The 20612-nt window shown below is 37.9% G+C and overlaps 1 protein-coding gene across 5 annotated transcripts in view; it reads right to left on the reverse strand.

Moving 5' to 3' along the window:
* Window positions 1-20612, reverse strand: part of PLEKHA5 (pleckstrin homology domain containing A5) — a 160001-nt gene that overhangs the window by 46052 nt on the left and 93337 nt on the right. For all 5 annotated transcript variants that reach the window (XM_066319522.1, XM_066319520.1, XM_066319523.1 and 2 more), the window contains exons 5-10: window positions 20196-20316; window positions 13883-13987; window positions 10358-10430; window positions 6835-6935; window positions 5791-5906; window positions 265-732 (exon numbers count right to left, since the gene is read on the reverse strand). In XM_066319522.1, coding sequence (XP_066175619.1) covers window positions 265-732; window positions 5791-5906; window positions 6835-6935; window positions 10358-10430; window positions 13883-13987; window positions 20196-20316 — 984 coding nt within the window. The remainder of the gene's footprint in view (window positions 1-264; window positions 733-5790; window positions 5907-6834; window positions 6936-10357; window positions 10431-13882; window positions 13988-20195; window positions 20317-20612) is intronic.

A 20612-nucleotide genomic window follows, 5' to 3' on the forward strand; every position in this document is an offset into this window, starting at 1 on the left:
AGGGAAATTTCAAACACCCAAAAAGGGTTTATGGCCATTTTCATTAACTGAGTTATTAATATACTTTAATTTATTAATAACCATTCAAATGCTAATAAAAGAAACTTCCAGACATCTGTTCTGAGAAGTCAGCCAGGAATTTCTTACAGAGAGCAATGAAGAATGTAATTATACAACACAGATCAAGGACTAAAGAAACTAACTGGTGTATAAACCTAAGTATTATTTACTAGAAAGCTTAAAAAAAAATTACACAGTACTTACCCTCTTGTTTCCTCCTCCTGTCCTTTGCCCCTCTGTATTTTAATCCACTGTTCCAGCTGCAGCATGGAGTTGGTTCTCTGCATTGCCCGCTCAGACTCGGCGTGTGCCTGCACCGCGTTGTGATGGGCGCCATCGGCAGCATCCGCCAGCACAACTCCCACGGATTTATTCTCAGATCCATTCAAATGCACGGGTCTGAAGTGTCCACCTGGAATGGTGCTTATGGGCAAAGTCCTGTACTCGGACCCCAAAGGGTTCAGCTTTACACTGTTGATTTTTGTTAATGGTTTATCTTGCCCGACTTTCTGGAATCCGTATTTTTCGGCTTCCAAAGCTTTCTTCTCCTCGTTTTTGTTCACGTCTTTGTTCTTCTGGTTATTTTGTGCCTCTGGCTTAATTAGCACCCGATGGTTTGAAATATTATTTGCCTCTCGAGGTGATGTGTTTTCAACAGTGAATTTCTCTATTCTGGAAGGGAATATACAAAAAGCTGTAACACCAAAAGATGTTCCTTACAAGGGGTAATAAAAATTGGAAATTATTTCAGTGAACCCCTGGCCATATATTTTACTACAATATCTTGGCTTTGAGAGAAAAAATCAGGGTATTTTCACAAAAATCAAGGACGGGTTGGGCGCTTTTCTTGCCGTTGTTTTGGTGTTCATTTTCTCTTATTTTTACATTTGTTTGGGGATTGGTGGTAGCGCTTGATTGGTTTGTTTTTTGTTTGGTTGGTTGGTTGGTTGGTTTGGGGTTGGCCAGCATGAGCATTGTTTTCTTCTACACTTTTCTCTTTATTTGCTGTTTTAAAAACAATTATAACATGAGGCAATTTTTAAAAAAATTCAACAGTCAATTAACCCCCTATTAAAAAAAAATGTGAGCAACAGAAAACAAAGCCAGAGTCTGAAAAAACTAGATGTCTAGCTCCTGGAGGGCTGAAAATTCAAAGGGTAAGAATATTCAGTGGCTCTCCAAGAGCTACAGCTTCCAAATGTCAACAGCCTGAAATTCAGATGATTTTCAAAGTCAGCTTGTGATTCATAGTACTGCTGAATTTAGCATATAATGAGCTCCTTTTTCTCCTCCTAAAGAAAGCAAATGACTTTTCGTGGTCAATGGTATCAATTAGGTTTCTCTGGTATGTTATCACTTTGGCTGGTATACATTCTGTGGAAAATAACTGTGGCTTTTCTAATTTTAAGGGGGAAAATAGCTGCTGACTTAAGGAACTGCACCACAAAAATAATGGTATTTTTTCAATTGCTACTGCTTTACAGTATTTACACGAGTAGTCAATGTGTGCAGTTCTGTTAGTGATCTATTTAAAATTTCAAAATGTCAAGAGGCTCTATCTTTTACCATACTGGGAGGACCTGAACTTCAATTCCAGCTTAGAAAGTGACTTTTGGGTTTAGTTAACTTGGAAAAAAAAAAACCACCACCTTAAAACATTTTGCTCTACATTTTTTGGTATGGGAAGAAAGAAAAGGAAGAGATGTAATTCCTTTAAGATTACATCTCTGTATAAAACCAAACTAAGAATAACACTTTATTTTAAGATGATATTGAATTAACTTTTTATTCTGTTTTGCCTTTTTTTTTTTTTTTCAAATGCATTACTCATCTTTATAATTGTGTCCAGTTCAAGTATCTGTAAAAATGCCATTACACACACAGTTTACCAGGAGCACAAGAAGACTGACTACATACACAGCTTTAAGCATTATTGCTTAACCCACAGCAAAAAAAAAGCCATTATTTTTTTCCCCCAAGACCTTAAACTGTTTCCAGTACCAAACATTTGTGCCATTTCTCAAGGTTGTGGGGAAAAAAAAAAGGATCACCTCCCCACTCGCAGCTCAAAACTGTACTACCCAGTGTTCTACCAGAAACCAAAGGAATTTCCCCAACAGGAAGGTGAATGAAAAGCTCCATTTCCCACAATTATGAAGTAAAAAAACTGTGTTAAGATTTCAGTTTTCAGTCAGCACTCTAGAGTTTACAAATTAATGTAAAGACTACCTTGCAAGTAATCCTGAACATGGGCATTAATATTTGCAGCATGTCTCAACAGCACCATCCACCCCACTGTATGATACAAAACTTTTTATAAACCTTTCTCAGGTGGCTTTAGAACAGAGGAAAAGAAAAGGTGGCAAATCCACGGTGGAGAGGGAGAGTTGCATCTCTAGGATACTCCTCATGCACGTGGCAAAGTCAAGTCTAGGCACTGTGCTCAATTCACACTCTCCTAGTACTTTCCACTGTGCTTTAATTAAAAACCAGCAACTGCCCAAACCATAGAATTGTTTTTCCATGCAGCCTCATGCTGTATCACTCATTACTACGGTTTTACACAGCAGAGCCAAACATTTACAATCCTTGGGATGGTGTAGAGGCTGAAGGACTGACATTCAAACAGACTGCTGGGCTCTCTTATCCTGGTGAAACCAAATCAGCCAACTCTGTGTGAGCAAGGGATCCCTTTTCACAGTGAAGGATCCATATGGGGAAAAAATTATCAGAAACAAATGCAAGAAACATAAATCCATATGTATATTTGGCTCCGTATTTATAGCTAGCTCTCAAAGACATATTCAACAAAGCTTGCAGGATATTTGAGGATGGGTAGGAGAAGAAGGAAGAGAATGAGCATTGAAAGTGGGTCTTGCAGCATATGCTGAATGCAATTTATAGATTTCTGCAATCAAACAGGAATCATATGTACAGTATGCAATATGTAACACAGGAAAAGTACTATTTTATGCTGGTTTATATAAAGAAATAATTCTGACAGAGCTGGAGAGGGGGGAGCATGTGATTAATGATCAGATGGACATGAGCACTGTGGTTTAACAAAGCAAGGCAGAGGCATTTGAAAAGGAAAAGCCGTCTTTTCCAAGCACACTGACGTCAGTAAGCCCCCACTGTGGATGTCTCTATGCTAACAAGTGCTTTTTTGGCAGCCTGGCTTATGCTGTTCAGGGCAAGTAACTACACCAGGAGGTAAAAAAAGCAATCTTTTCATAGTACATGCTGCATCACTGAGAAGAAACAAAGGCTGCAGCACACAAGCTGACAGTGAAAGGTCAGAAAAATGACACTCAGACCTGGAAGAGTAGAGAATCAGCATTTAGGGTAAAATGGCAAATCAGTGTGTTGGTGGACACTACCATCTAGAAACACAAGCAAGCACCCAGAGAGGGTGTTTGAGATCATATGTTGAGCCATAAGCTTCAATAGCTCCTCACTGACTACAGTATTTGGTTTAATTATTTTAATAGGTCTCTCAGTACATTATTAAACTTGAATGCACCATCTAGCTAAAATCAAAACTGTTTAGAAAGAAGTAATTACAATTAAGTCAATAGGGCCAAATACTGTTGGTCCTTCCTTGCAGCTAAACATCAGAAGGGAATATTTCTGTTGTTAATAGAGACCAGTTCTAAGAGAAATGGGTATATTTTTATTTTCTCGCTTCAGTATCTCCTGTGTGGTTTACGTGCATAACTAGGTGTAGAAAATAAGGGTAGAAGAGTAGTTTATGAAAAGCTGGGGAACACCTCTCCTCTCCCACGGACTTAATGTTTTAAATATTCCTTTTATCTTTATCCTCTCCAAGGAACTCACATCTCCAGAAAAACAGACACAAAAAAATGCGCTAAAATAATTTAAAAGATTTGGTTTAACTGACTGTTGGATTTGATTTCCAGAGTACCGTAAGCAGTTAAGCATCTTGATTTCTAGGTTTAAAAAATTATACTGTAAAAAACTCTTGATTTTTCATTGGGCATTTTATATTAACAATTTAAAGTGGCCCAACATCAGTTTACATGAATATTTAAGGAAGCAAGTTCTTAATTACTCATTTGTTGGACTGCAAGTATCTAGTCTGTTAGAAAACTCTGCATTCAGTGCAATATCAGAATCTCTGAAAAAACAGAACTCAGAAACTAAAGCACTGCCAAATCTGACTGAACCAAAACCATTTATGCTTAAGCTCCATATATGCCAAATTTTAGGTTACTTAGAGATGAGGTAATAAGACACTTAATACTTAACAGATTTTTACAGGGAAGGAACAGTATTTCTCCAGCATAAGATCATATCCTGCTATGTTTCATTTTAAGAACTTAAAAAACAGCCAAAAGATGGATTCCTTAGAAAACAGATGTCTGAAGGATTTTTCTTCCTTATTATAGCTAACAGATATAAAAGTCTTTGAGACTTGCTCTTGAAATCTATTTTCTCTGAAGTAATTATTTCAAGGCTACCAACAAAGTTTTCAGAGAGGTCACTCTACTTCTGTTTCATTCTGAGGCTTCTTGCCTGAATCAAAACAACAAGATCGTGTTGTCTAAATTGCTTTTCTGACAATTGTTTGCCTGCTGGCAATATCTGCCTGTGATATCCAGGCAGATAGTCACAGCATTGCAAATATCTAATGAAGGTCATGTCACTGGTTCAGAAAAAGATTCAGAATGATCCCCTTCAGTTTTGCTCCTTTACAAAGTGATTATGTGATCACAATTGATATGTGATTTTTGTTTGAAGTTAAGCAGGTTTGATATGGTTTAATGTATTTTTAATAATTTCTCCATCTGTAAATTACCATTGCATCTGCAATACAAGCCCGATTTTTCAGATAAAGTTTATTACTACTAAACTTCTCTGGTACCTGTGTCCAGGAGATTTTTTCATTACTTTTTTAAACTCAAGAGTTTCTCAGCATTGCTGACATTCATTTAGCTCCAGGGTAGCAGGAGCTAACCGAGTGGAGAATAGATCGAGTGACAGCAGCCATCAGCAATAACTTCTCTGCTGTCAATAACAAGGAGCTTTTAAACTTTCAATTGATGAGGTTTCCATTAGAGATGCCATGGAGCTGACCCAAGGGAGCACATTCCAAGAGAAAATGACTCCCACTGGAGAGACAGTAGCAGACAGTGTTCAGTCTCTGAGAACACAAAGCTTCCGGAGATAATTTGCTTTTCATTGTCACCACACGGGCACGGGAAGATAAGGCTCCAGATCAGGTAAGCAGAAATTTGATGACAGCTTAATGATGAACAAGAATGGCTCCCCACAGGTTGCCCACAGGTACAAGTGGTTAATTTAGCCAGAAACTCCAGCTGTGAATTTGAGGATTATGACATGTTTAAGCCAAAGGCTACCACCAGTTGAGCTGCTGCTGCTATTCAGTCAGGAGGGCAGGAAAGTCAAACATGCCTGCACATAGCATTTGTCATTGCACTTCTTCTGATGCCACTGGCTACAGGGATAGCTCATTTTTTCCTTCCAGCTCCTGACAATCAATATTCAGAAGAGAACTTAGATAATTTTTGCTACTTCAAAATTCTATCCAACACTGTGCAGTTAGTAAGGATGTAATTCTCTTCAATATAAGGAAAAATCACTTCAGACAATTTACACTCTATTTTAAGGACCATTGTTACATTAAATAAATCCAACTAAACAAGAGAAAGCAATACACTGTCCCACTGTTTTGCCAATCTACACTACCTTTTCACAGGCTCTGTTTGCACAAGTGCTGCATCTATCATGGCTTTCATCCACAACTCCATTTCCTTCCCTGTATCTGTGCAGAAATAATAGGTCCTCATGTTTGGATGAGCTGCCTGATTGGAAATGACATGGTCATTGCAATAAAAATGTAAGATTCTGTAAAAGAAGAGAGGCAAATATTGTTACTGCATATTCACTCTAATGCTTTATCTAATAAGATTTCTGCAAATAATATGATCAGAAAAAAAAATCAAAAGAAACACTACAGTGTTTCTGGTCACTACATTCATATTTTCAGAATACCTCCCAGTAATTTTCAATCACAGCTGCTTCTTCATTAATACATTAAACAAAAATCCCTTAAAATTCTTCAATCTACTAAAAATGATATTGAGCATTCATTAATGTAGATTAATGGAATTCTTATAAATAAGATTTTAGCACAGATTTTAGCAAAGATTTTTTAGCATAGCAGTCTCAATGATACAGTAAGTTTTAATTTGTACTTACCATAGCAAATAAATGATGTCTTGGTTAGGAGACCAAATGAAGTGCCAAAAGGAGCTCGTAAAACAACAATAAAAGAAGTCAGGACAAAATGCTTAGTAAAGTAATTTATACCATGACTTAAAATTGTCATGAAACACTCTTAAGAGTGTGATTTAAGTGATAATAAATTCTTATTTTTATTTATGTGTAAAGATACTTTGTATCTAAATAACTAATGAACTTTCATTAGGGGGGTAAGTTCAGCTGCAGATGCTGGTTTGTAATTCTAAAGCACCATATAGGATTTAAGAGCCACGAACTAAAAAAGAAAATACTACTACGAAGTGATATCCATCCATTCCCCCATTCCAGTAATTATGTCTATACACCAGGCTAAGTACTTGAAATTTATGCCACTCCATTATGTAAAAATCAGGCCCAGAAGGTGTTTGTCAAATCTTTTTTTACCTGATAACTCTGTAAAATGAGTTTTTGTGACCAAGCTCTTGTGCTTTCGGATATAAAATCAAATGGAGAAGCTGATTCCCTCACCTTGAAGGCATATTTGCGGTTAATATGGTCCTCAGCAGACAGCACAGATATCTGAAAACTAGGCAGAAGTATGCTCCCCAGTATTCCTTCTTCTTTCTCATCTGGGAATGCACACTTTGATTAGAGAAACACCTCTGGACACACAACACTTGCATTCTGACACATCATGAAACTCTTTCAGCTACGCATGAGCCGGAACAAGAAGTTTAGCTCAGAGGAGAATCCATCAAGAACCAGAAAACTAAGTTTGAAGACTAGATGGAAGCTGAGCCTCTAATTCAGTGACAAGAACAAGAATACCATATAAATCTACTGCCTGCTCAGTAAAAACACCTATGACAACACAAGTAGTTTAAAACACTGCTTAGGACTGTTTGCCTTAGAGATAATGTCCAGATTCTTCTGATCTCAGGCATATTACGTTACACAATCTCCACTATAATACTTAATTATGAATTATAGCTGTAATTCCCACAAAGAGTTTACACTCAATTACATTCCATTTGTAAGAATGCACACATTCCAGATAATTTGTAAAAAAAACCTCTCCCACAAAACAAACACCCTTTTCCCAGAACCTTGTTTGACATAAAATTTTAGATCAATAGATCATAATAAAAATTTGAAATTTTAATTGAAAGCCACAGCCAGCTTTGAAATCAAATTATACTTTAATAAAGGAATAACTGGATGCAATTCATAGAGTTGGTCTTAACTGTATTTCATGTACAGAACTTGTATTCACAATCAGTATCTTAGAGACTGTCCCCATAACACTTCTCTTAGTTGAAGCTAGTGCCCACAATAAATAACTGTATCTATGAAATGATAAGATGAAACTTATCTATATATCTTACATTAAAAAAATTAAGATGAAAACAGGTATTGCAACATTTCAATGAAAAATTAACACTGTTACCATTAAAATACACTTAAAAAGCACAGCAGGACAATTGCTTATGTGTGGACTTAAAAATCTTCTCCAGGTTCTCATCTATTCCCTAGATTTTGAAAAGCCAGAACCTTTGCTTAAGCTATTTAAATGCGGAAAGCTGTGCCCAGCCATTTTAGTATCACATGACAGATTAGATTTAAAAATTATCCTTTCTGGGATAGTTGTTTAATCGCAGAGCTGATCATAAATTCATTCCAATAAGGCGGCAGAAAAGAAATGGAGTGGATTTACTTTAAGGAACTCAACAGTACCTTTAAATATGACTGAAACCATCCCATCCTTCCCTTCAACTATTAACTCCTTGCTAGCCACACACAATAATGTGCCCTGTCCCCGAACACATGGCAAATATTGGGGTTTACTTTATTTGGACTTCTTTTTGGGGGAAAAGTTCTCTTTTCCTACATCATGTTTTGACTCATGACTGAATAAATCCCCCCCCACTAGTGCCATAACAGCATTAAGCATTTTTGCTCCACTGAACAGCTGCGTGTCTGGAGGACTTTGGTCTTTGTTGAAGACATACTGCTACATTCCAGTTCCAGATTTTGAAAATCTGTTTCCAATCACACTTGCTTTTATCTACATATCCCATTGCCCCATACCCATCTTTACTGGTGTGCTGTGTATGAACAGCACATGAGAAAAACAGCAGATATTCTGCCCAGTTCCAAGAACTTTCATTTGTGCCAACAACAACCTTCCAAATAAACCAAATATGAGAGTGGACAGTCCTTCATCCCTCAGGGGAGCAGAAAGAGAGTATTCTCTAAGCTGTGAGAAAATACTATGACATGATTTTTCTTTTCATCTATAAATTGTATTTCAGCTGCTACACAATTCTGGAAGTTTAGCAAGATGTAGTAAAAAAACCAAAGAAACCCAACAACTCCAACTGCACCAGCACAAACAGGGTCCGTGGTTTGATCTGGGACAACGTGCATGACTCTCCCTTTCTTACTTTTGCAATATCTGAGACAGAATTAGCAGAAACATAAAATTAAAAGTAGAGTAAAAGCTTTTTATATTTTAGCAGCCACTTCTAATACACTTTGGACTACCACTGCACACATTTAATTCCAGTTTAACAGTTGTAACTACTTTCTAGTGAGTGACAGCTACAAGCTACATTTATCACATAAACAATTAGATTATTCTGTTTGTATTTCAGATTGTTGGGCAGAATAACAAATAGAAAATAAAAACTAAGATTATAGAGCTGTTTATATTTATTTTATTTGCTATTGGTATTGCTTATTGCATTTTTTGGACAAACTTCCTGTGCAGTGCTTAAATTCAATTTAATCTGTTCTTAAGAGAGCTATAATGAAGCACTCTTTTTACAACTCTTTGAAGGAGCCTGAAGACGTGTTTAATATAAACCTGTAAAAAGCACAGAATATAAAATGACCACTTAGGTAACCCAGTGTAACTGTATCAGTCAGTCAATGCCTCCACAACTGGAATTTTAGCCTGATTTTGACTCGGCAGGCTTTATCCAACTCTGTGTACCACTTGGGGTAGAGAAACAAAGCCTAACTATGAGATTTAAAAAAAATTCAGATTTTGTTAACTAAACCTATTGCTAACAGAGCTTTCATGTTTCAGACCTGATTTGTCTTTGACTGGATACATGCTGCACTTTCAGAGAACACCATTTTAAATTCATCAGTCTCTGCTTTCAGCATCACCAACATGGGCACCAGTTCTACCAATTCCAAAGTTTCATCCCAAACTGAAACCCTCTGTTGCCCTTCACCCACCATTAAGACTGCAGATGGCCCTGTTTACATTCCTCTATTCTGTCATCCTTTACAGTCCTCTTCACTCTCAGCCTCCTTTAAACTAAAATGGTTGTACACTTATTTTAGGATTATCTGTGTTTCCCTATGCCCCAGTCCCATTTGTTTTTCTCCTTAAGAGCACTGCAGTTCATGATCTGCAATGGTGAAGGGATCACTGACACATTTAACTGCAGACCAGGATGAGAAGTAGCTAATTTTTTCCATGTAAAATAAGTCTGATCTAGCTACAAGAGGTTACTAACAGATTCTTTTGTTCCAAATACAGCAGAGACTTCTACTCATGGAATCGGACAACGTTTCATTTTCTAAGTATTCATGAACACTGATTAGAGCTCCCAAGGCACATATATCCTCTTTATCATTCTAAAGGCAGAGTTTCAGCTCCCCTGCACTTTATCCCTTCCCTATCTCCATTTCAGCTACTTAATTCACATAAAAATCAGATTTAACCTGGCATACTTAGTTTCTAGCAACAGCAGCTGTGAGAAAACTACAACCTAGAATTCAGCAAAAGAGATGGCTATGAATGGCTTTGCCCTCTGAGCACAGCCTGGCAGGCAGGAAGCAATTATGTGAAATTGGTAATTAAGAAAGAAAGAAAGAAAAAAAAAAGGTAAGAGTAGCAGGCCTGGATATTGACAGCTATACAACGATTTTAATCCGTTAAGTTAAGCAGCAGCTTATTTCTTACATTTGACTGGTGTGTCAAAATTTATCTGCTCCCAGCAAAATTAGCAAATGAAGGCCTCAGGAGCTAACTTACCTCTGTAATAGAAGAGACACAGATCTGAGAGCACAAACCAGCGCTTCTTCCACAGCTTCATCCCAGTGCTGTCCTGCAGGAATCACAGGGATCAAGTCAGAACGCTCTGCCTGGTGACAGCAGAGTAAACCAGGCACTGCACAACTGTACTGGGAGCTTATCTCCTTGGCTATTTTAAGTATTTGACTTCTTATCCTGACCTGTCACTGCAAATAAAGGCTGTAACCCAGGGAGCCTGAAGTCAACAGAGAATCAGAGTTGTTTAGGTTGGGAAAGGCAGTTCAGGTCATTGAGTCCAACTGTTACCCAGCACTGCCAAGTCTACCACTAAACCATGTCCCCAAGTGCTGCATTGACACATCTCATTACACCTTCGGGGCTGGTGACCCTATCACCTCTCTGGGCAGCCAGTTCCAGTGTTTGACAACCCTTCTGGTGAAGAACTTTTTCCCCAATATCCAACCTAAAACTTGAGGCTATTTCCTTTTGTCTTGTCACCTGGGAGAAGAGACCAGCCCCCATCTCACTGCCATCTCCTCTTAGGCAGCTGTAGAGAGTGGGGAGCTCCTCTCTGAGCCTCCTTTTCTCCAGGCATGCTAGAGATTACAATCTACAGTTTAACTAATTAAAAAAAAAAAAAAAAAAAAAAAAAAAAAAAAAAAAAAAAAAAAAAAAAAAAAAAAGTTTTTTTTCTCTCAAAGAACAAGAAAACATTTCAGGTACATCCTCCTTTGTTTTCTGAAGAAACTGTCTGTTGAACTTTGTCTTCTACAACTACTCATATATCTAGAGCAATTTTCTTTCCCAAATAAAGTTTATTCCTACAGAAACTTAATTTTCTTTTATGCTTATAGCCAATTTACACCACACAGCTCAGAATGAAAGACTGCCACCACTACTGCAGTGTAAATAAGCCAGAGCACTGCAGCACACACATCCTGCTACAATCAGATTTAATAAATATGTTAATCTGTTCCAAGAAGAAACGTATGTGTGAATTAGCAATATCATTGTAGTAAATAGGTTTTGTGCCAATGAAGAAGAGGGATTCTATAACAATAAACTGTGGGGTGGGTTTGGTTTTGGGGTAGTTCCCAGCCCAAGAAAATTCAGTATAATTTTTAGCCTTGTATTTCAAGCTCTGCTCTTTATGGGGTGGGGAAAATGAGCTGAAAGAAGAAGAAAGGATAGGCCAAGCACTAGCTAGGAAACATTATTCAGAAAAGGTATGTTCACTGTAAACACCTTCTAAAAAAGGAGTTGGCTCTGGACTTAAAAATTAGCAGAAAAATGACAGAAGAAGATCATTACATGAATTGAGACAGCACACCCCAAATGAAACAAAAATTGCCACTCTCTGGGATTACATAAATGTTATTTCACTGTCAGAAAGAAACCTGCACAAGCTCTCACTGCACATTTCTGAAGATTGTATCTGTTGATAAAACTCTTAACTGAATTTGCTCTCAGTGACTGCTACAACATAGAAATACAAAGGAGCACCTTTTCTTACAAACACCAATCAAACATTACAGCATTTAAATTGTTTACCACGAAATCCATCTCCACCTCTGAGCTGGATTAAACACTGGTTGAAGCGCCAGGCCCAGGGCGTCGGTGGCCAAAGCCTCGTGGTCTGCCCCAGGGGTCGATACCATGGCCAAGACAATTTAACAACTTCATTAATGAGCTGCACACAGGCACAGAGCTCACCCTCACCAAGTCTGCACAAATTAAGAGTTAGGAGGAGTGCTTCATACTCCAGATGCTTGTGCTGTCATTCAGAGGGACTCAACAGGCTGGGAAATTGGGTAGAGAAGGATCTCTTGAAATTCAACAGAAGGAGATGCTCAGTCCTCTATCTAGAGAGGAATAACCCCATGCACCATATTGAGCCAGGAATGCATCCTCATGGCAAAAAAGGGCAGCAGCATCCCAGACTGCATTACTGCATTAGCAGTGCTGCCAACAGCTGCAGGGAGGACATCCTTCCTCTCTGCTCAGCATTACAGAGGGCTGGCTGCTGTGCTGCTCTAGCACTGGGCTCACTGGCACAAGAGAAATGTGAACATACTGGAGGAAATCCAGCTGAGGGCCATAGAGATGACTGAGGGACTGGAGCATCTTTCATATGAAAACAGGGTGAGAGGGCTGGGACTGCTCAGTCTGGGGAGAGAGCAGCTTAGGAGGCATCACTATAAATATCTGATGAAAGACTCTAAAGAACATGGAGCCAAATTTTTGCCAAGGACAAGAAAAGAAACCATGGGCACACATAAACATGAAATTCGGCCTGAGCAGATGTAAAACTTTTTTACTGTGAGAATGGTCAAATACTGTGTTACAAGTTGCCCGAGAGATTGTGGTGCAGCCTTCATCTGTGAGGATATTCAAGGCCCAGCTGGACAAAGTCCTGTCCAATACTCTCGAGCACATGGTGTAATTCTGGGAGTGTCCTGTGTGGGGCCAAGAGTTGGACTCGATGATTCTGATGTTTCCCTTCCAGCCATGATTCTATGCCCCTGCCTGAGCAGAGGAGGTTTTGCTAGATTATCATGAGGTCCTTTCCAACCAAGACAACTGTGTGATTCTGTGCCCCAGAAAACAACAACAAACTCACCTTTGTGAGAATTTTTCACTTTCAGCATTGAATGAGAGTAGAAGCCACAAGATTGTCTAAACCTGGGAAAATCTTCCACTAAACAGACACTTCTAGATCTTATGATCTGATTAGGTTTTAAAAACTGACTCATCACCAGCACCCAGAAATGTATGCAGGTCATTCCAGTCTATCTGAGTAGGCACAGTAAATGACAATGTAGATCAAAATTACATACACACATTTGTCCCAGCTCAGTTTAAATTATGAGTTCTTAAAGGCTCTTCCTTTTTTTTTTTTCAAATCAAGCTACTTCACTCCAAATTCCTGCAGACCAATATGTGCAAGTGTAATCTGGTATTGCAGAACAGCAAAACTACAGCAAGCAAGAACACTGGCCCAATGGTGAAGAGCACATAGTTCAGATTGGTTTGCACTCCATGGGAAAACCTAAAATAATCTCTGGTTTTAAGATGATTACCTTTGAATTAAGGAACTAGACCTATCTATGTAAAATGTATTAAGAAATAGCTCCACTTACTTTTTTAAAATTAAAAATATTACTTTTAGAAAAAAGAAAATTATATACAGTCTAACAGAAGAAACTTAAAACCCCCCAATATTCTGGGTTATACACCTTTGTCCCACCATCTCAACATGCCTGAAATTAAATCAGTTATGTTCTACCAACATCTGCTTAGATTTTTTTAGAGACAACCATGAATATATAATCTATCAATGTTCTTTACTTGTCTGATGTCCTTATTTGTATCAGACTGGAATGCAGCAACGAGTTAATGAATTGAAGACCACAGTTTACAACTTCATTCTGCTATTTCTATCATTGCATTATACAGAAGTGATTGTCTTTTGTACCACACACTAGAGGGAAAAGAAAAAGAAGGGGGTGAGGAGGGTCTGAGTACCTGTTTGTAGAGCCAGCCTCGTCTGACAACTGGTGCATTAGGATTTCTCTTTATGGAGTTTGATCTCTTTCCAAAATTATGAACCTTCTTTGAAGATCGTGATGTCTAAATTGAATTGAACACGTTAAAGAAACCATGGCATCAATCACTGTAGGAAAAATCAAAATGTTTTTCTTTTCTTTAAGATCTTTTCCTTATGTGCGTTCCTCTGGGGGACTGAAGAACACAAACTTTATTCTTTTTTTAGATAAATAATTATTGTGATGGTTCTGCTGGTTTCAGCATTTCTTTCTTTTCTTCTTCAGAGAATATGAAGATAAATCCCAAGACAAGTACTAAAAGATGTTTTGGGTTTTTTTTTAAACAAGGAAAAAACCAAACCAAATACTTATCTGACCTTCTCACAGAACTATTATTAATTATGAAAAACTACATCACTTGGGCAAGGAATTCCACTTTCCTGCTTCCAACACTGATCTAACACATGAAAACTTGTCTAGATTTCAGCAAGATATAATTCCCCCTTTCCTAAAATAAACTAATTTTTTAGTATTCTTCTTTGTTCTGTGATCTCTTGGTTGCTTTGAAAATTCATTATTTTACTTGCTTGCACTAAAGTCTACTTAGAAACCTTTCCATGAAACTCCAGAGCTCCTATCAGCTGTTGCTTACACTTTTTACAACTTTGCAATGATCACATATGATTAAGAGAAGTAGGAAAAAGAAAGCATTTTAGATTTCATCCCTCTACTTGAACAACCAAAAGAAATTGGAAAAGGCACAAAGAAACCTGCAGTGCTTTGCCAATTCACATTTCATTCTTCTCAGCCTACATTTAGAAAGTTTGTTCTGCAACTAAACGAGCTGAACATTTACTTGTGTTTTAAATTCTGTAGGAACCGGTGCCTCAGATACCACGAGATGTGAAGAGCAAAGTACACTTCTGTGCAGAAGTAAAGTTCAAGTTTTTAAAACTGCATTCACATCTCTGCTTCAATTCCACCCTTTGGATTGAGACAATATAATCCTGTGTTTCAGCTTCCCTATCTTTGCTACTGAGACTAATCATGAGGTTATGCAGAATTCCTAACGGAGGAATGCTAAACCAACACTCAGGTTTTGTTGCAAATGAGGATGTGGGGTTTCTCTAGAGAAATTCTCTCAATGCACATCACAAAACTAAGTTGGGTTTTTACACGTGCTTCAGACAGAATCCCACAGTAGGTTAAAAATCATAAACTGAGAACTTAATTTAAAATTATGTGCAGCTTTTGTCAATGATGCCATTAACTGAAAAATACAACACTGCTTGGCAAAAAAATAATAATAACATTACAAAATCTATGTGTGCTTGCCTAGAGTCTACAACAGAAAATGCATTTTATATTTCTTTTCTGCAAGAATCATAAGGCAATATAAAAACAATCAGAGTGCTTTTAATTTCCCTTGGAGATACAGAAATTTGACTCAGTTCTGAAAAGCAAGACAGAGAAAGGAACTGAAAACCTAATTAAGAATGAAAGTAAAAACTTCCACTTTTTCTTCTGAAAAATTTTATAAGTGCAAAATGGACAAAGATTTGTAAGAAGCCAAGAGAATTATGACAGCCAGCTGTGAAAATGCAATACATAACAAAGAATATATAATAATCCAGTTATAAAGTGAACTACATCTCTCTCTGTTAACCTATCACAATGAAGCTGTGCTAACAATTGATCAGAAATAATTTCTAACACTCTCACCTACTCTGATAGTAGGTATTAAAGGTTCAAAACCCCTCAACAGTGCTCCAGAATTCCTATACTTGCAAAAATAGCATTAGCATTGAGGATGCTTCTGAAGACAACCAACCACTTATGTCAAGTCTAACAAATATAGATAATTTAGACAGCTCTCTCTAAGGTAGGTCTGATAAAAACCCATATTGACTCCAATTTCACTGAGCTAACACCAGAGTTTTAATAGGTTACATCCTACCAAGTGTGAATACAAACTTCCTTAAATTAAATGCAGCATCACAAGTGCTTTCTAATTTTAGATAACACTTTTAGAGAACACTTTAGATGACTTGTAATTACTTTGCCACACATTGCATAAAGAGAGTAACTTCATAACAAACTCTGAACCTTAAGACCACGAGTATTTTGGGATACTGAAACACTGTAGGTGCGTATATAAACTAAATATGAGTTCTCAGACTTTAGATCACCTCTTCTTCTTGCTATGCCTGGGATCCCTGGCAAGCCTGCGGTCTCTCCTATATAACTAATTATCTCAAACTGTTACAGGGAAACAAATAAAGAAATTAGGTGTTCAAGTACTTTTTACCCCACAGCACATTAAAAAATACAGGACATAATGCCCAGCTCCAGCTTCAGGAGAAGGCAAAGAGAAAGAGAGGATAGTGAATGAATGATCCAACCACTAATCATTTGCTGGAAGCTGTAGAAGGTAACAGAGCAAGCAAACTTAAGAGTCACACCTGGCACCATCTGAGCTATTCTAAGGCACAGTCCCAGCAACTCAGATGCCTCCAAAATCAGGTCCTGTGGGAAGAGCCCTGCACAGATCCAGTACTGAGAAAGAAGCCAGGATGTCCAGCCAGTGATATTCACTGTTTTCCCAAACTGAAAAAACAAACACCCAGCAGGGTTTTGAACTCTGTACAACAGAGCAGTCAGCATCTGGGGCTGCACATTTCATCACCCTGCAAGTGGCTTTTCTCTCTGCTTAGCTGGTAGAAAAAGACAGGATTTCTGTGAGGCTTCTTTCCCAGTTTCAAAACTAGCACAAAGTCATTAATTAACATTAAATTTATTGCATGTAAAATGGAAAAATACAGGTTGAGAACCTTGCTAATAAGGAAATTTTCTGCATGTATACTCAGAGAGTACAGATCTGTATCTTTGTTACTTTCAACCTCTTGTCAAAAATACATTTCCAGTCTTCAAGGCTTACATTATCTTCCAAACCACCAAACAACATGATGCTACTTTCTGGATTTTGTAGGCAATTTTGGTGCCTTCCAGTGCTGCAGTTTTCCATGAGCTCAGTGGGTTTCCGCCTCAGCATTTTAGCTTGGACCAGGAGGCTGCTCTTGAAGCAAATCTCCCAATCATTCACTCTCAATGTGCTTTGGTTTGCATAATTAAGCAAACTGGATTCTATTTAGGCAGGACTAAAATATAAGATGCACAACGAGCACTACTGGACTGGTCTGAATATAAACGAAAATGAAAACACGGTGCAGACGTTCAGCTCTGAGCACCAGCAATGCCCTTCGCACCCCTCCTGTCCACTGTGCTGTTTGCTAACGAACCACAGCACCATTAATCCAAAATTTCCAGCTAACCTGGATCCTGAGCAGATCTGTATGGCTACACCTACACTAGCCACTCAAAGCTGGACTGAATTGAAACTCCCATGAAAAACTGATAAATATTTATGAGCACTGGGAAACATCCCAGCCCACCAGGAGCTCCTCAGCAGCTGTCCTGGGCTTAACACTCCTCACCACTTTCTGTGAGAAAAGTGTTCACCTCATTCTGCTGATCATCAGGACAGCAATGAAGAGCAGCAGACCTGAACCACTGGAGGGTGACTGGTAATATGACTGACTTTACCCATTAAAAAGCAATTTATGACATATAATCCTGTTTGTCCAGGTAGTGATTTTAACAGCAGGAAGAAAAATAAGATTAAAAAAAAGACAACCACAAAACAATTTCTTAATTCTACAGAGAGATGAAAATAAATACTTCTGTAGCAATCTGAAGCCTGGGGGTTTTCACAGCCAGGGGCCTGTGCTAGTGCCTTCATGTTTGGAAATATGCTTCAAGCTAACAGGAAATAAGTAGCACTTAATAGAGCTGTAATTTGTTATTTGGCCCCCCTCATGGATACAGTGGCAAAGGAAGATTAGAATTAAGACTTTTACTGGGCAGGAACTGATTTTTGCCTCACCTCATATTAGCCTCTGGGCAGCAACAGCATTAGACTCCAGAGAGTCTTTCTGACACAAAGTAGAAACTTCTCCAAGTTCCATATCTATCTGGGATCAATTGATATTAATGCAAGGAAGAACTTTCTCCTATAACCATTAACTGTCTGAAACTTTAGTTGTACCCCAAACTTTTTGTCCTTGTAATCCTCATTACATTCCAATATCAGGTGTGATTGTGAGTTATCTCTGAAAACAAAAAACACCTAAAAAATTGATTGGGTAACCACACAAAGTATCCTTCTCCTCTGTAATTAATTCTCTGTAACTTCCCTCACCAACATTTTATTCCTGTTTTATTATGCTACAACACAACAGGCCTCTATATATTATATTCTAATATAAAGTTAAGAATTCTGAATTCTTAATTCTAAAGTTAAGAATTTCAGGCTCTACTGTTTGAAGACATGAGTAAAAACATAGAAGATGTTTACACAGTTTTGTATCCAGGTACAACCCATGGGCCAGTCATCTTTAGAAAGGATTCAACTCATTACACTTGAGTAGCTGCCAGAGAAGGCAGACTGATATTAGCTGCGGCTCTACCATGACAGCATTCCTCTTCCCAAAATTTTTAAATGGTGTGGCACTAATTCAGACAAATTCACATCTGAAAACTGATGTACAGTAATTATACATACAGCCACAATAATATTAATATTTTAAGTGCGTTTATAAGTGGAAATAATTGGAACAGGAGGAATGAAAAGCAGAAGAGCAGTCTATTTTTTCAAAATGTTATTTTCACAGGAAACTAAAGTGTCATTAATCAGTGAAAGTAACAGAAATCACAGTAACTGGGCCATAGAAATGTCAATTTTCTTCTGGAAGACTATGACACAAACACTAGGCTAAAGGGCACTTTCAACTTCTCTTCTGAAAGAGAAGTGTGAAAAATGTAAGACATATCCTCCTAAATGGTAACTAATTTTGCATATTTAACCTGAGATTGCTTCCCAGAAAACGAATTTTGAGAGAACTAGCTATGTAATTACTGCATACTACATCACTGTTATGACTCTAACAAGAAATTACCTTGGATTTTTTGCTTGCTTGGGTGTTTTAAGGCTTGGCTGGTTTTGAGCTTAATTTTTACTGTTGTTTTTTGGGGGGTTTCTAGTTTGTTGTATTCTAAACTGGTTTTTCTGCATGAACTTAAACATGATCATATGAAAGTTGAGATGGATTTTGTTACTGTTCATAATACATCTGTGACTCTCTATTTTTCCCCCCAGCAACATTAATAGATTAAGACACTCTTCTCATTAAAGAACAGTTTTCTAACAGAGGTCAAGGATTCTGTCAGTCTCATGAGATATTTAAAACAAGAAGAAGTTTCCAAATTGCACTTAAAGGAACCTTGCAATGTTTCTTACTACATCATAAGTCAATTATTTCAATCCAAGTTTCTGACATTAAGGGATTTGCTCAGTTGGAACACATTCCAAAGTTTATTTTTCCCTTGGAGGCTGCATTAATCTGCTGAAAAAGCACTTCTCAGGGTTAACATTTTCAATGACTAGCTAAAGTATAGGGTTTTCCCCTCTGTTTAACTACTGTAGATGACAGCTCTTGTCTGTTATCATTATCAAAGCTGTTTTCTTGGTCTCCTAGAAAACTTAAGGCACTTCCTAAATTCGTAGCAAGTGCAGTTCTCTCTCAGGAAAGGTAAAAAAAAAAGAAAAAAAAAAACGCACACAATAGGCTCATCAGCTTTATCCAATAAACCTGAAAGTTACTAACAACATCTGGGCATTTGATTTAACCTCCTGAGAAACTGGGTGAATGGAGAAGTAATATGTAAACTGAGGGGACCCCAGGATTCTCCTAAACATTTATCAGGAATTTTTCTAGGAAGCCAGGACTTCTTCTTCTGGTCCAATGTCATCTGCTCTTTAGCACAGGGCCACCTCCCACCACTCTCACAACTACTTCCTGCACATAATTCCAAGTCTCTCTGTTTTACCTGGAGACATCCAGGCAATTGTTTGTGATGGAGCAATTTCTGCAAGAATGCTGGCCCAGATGCCTCATCAGTCACTCAAGGTTTTTCTGCTCACATAGATCAGAAAGGTCAATTTAAGTATGTGTAAGTCATAAGATCTGAGATACCCGATAAAAATTACAGCTACAGCGATAATTTGTTTGAGACACATCAGTTTCCAAATTAAACGTGGAAGGAGTAGAGTGCCCTGAAAAATATATAAGCTTTGTTTCTCTTTTTCAGTGGAATACTAACACAGAGCACTGTCTAATACCTTGTAGAATAAAGGAATTATTTTGGTTCTAATTTATTTGGACATAAAGACTTACTCTGCCCACAGGGCTCATTGGATGAGTAGCATAATCTGATGCCAGATTATAGTTAGTTGCTTCACATATCATGCTTACTGGTCGCTCCTTCTTTTCTTCAGATGACATTGCTGCAGCAGTCCTGAAAATAGAATATGTAATAGCACTAGAACATGCTGTGTGTGCAGACTGCTAATAAAAAGCACCCCTAGATGTAGCCTTGTACAGCCTGTGTCCTACTTTTCCAATCTGAAAGCAATTCACACTTCATTGCAGAGTTACCTGCGCTGTGTTTTAAACTCCAATCTATTATAAATGAATTTTAAGATGTTGCTTAAAAATAGAATGTCTCTATTAGCACAAGATGTTGGTGGGAGGGAAAAAGACAGGTATGAGCATGAGATGGAAATGGGAAGAAATGCTCTCCCAAAGGCCCCA

This window comes from Sylvia atricapilla, chromosome 5, assembly GCF_009819655.1.
Source record: "Sylvia atricapilla isolate bSylAtr1 chromosome 5, bSylAtr1.pri, whole genome shotgun sequence".
NCBI lineage: Eukaryota > Metazoa > Chordata > Aves > Passeriformes > Sylviidae > Sylvia > Sylvia atricapilla.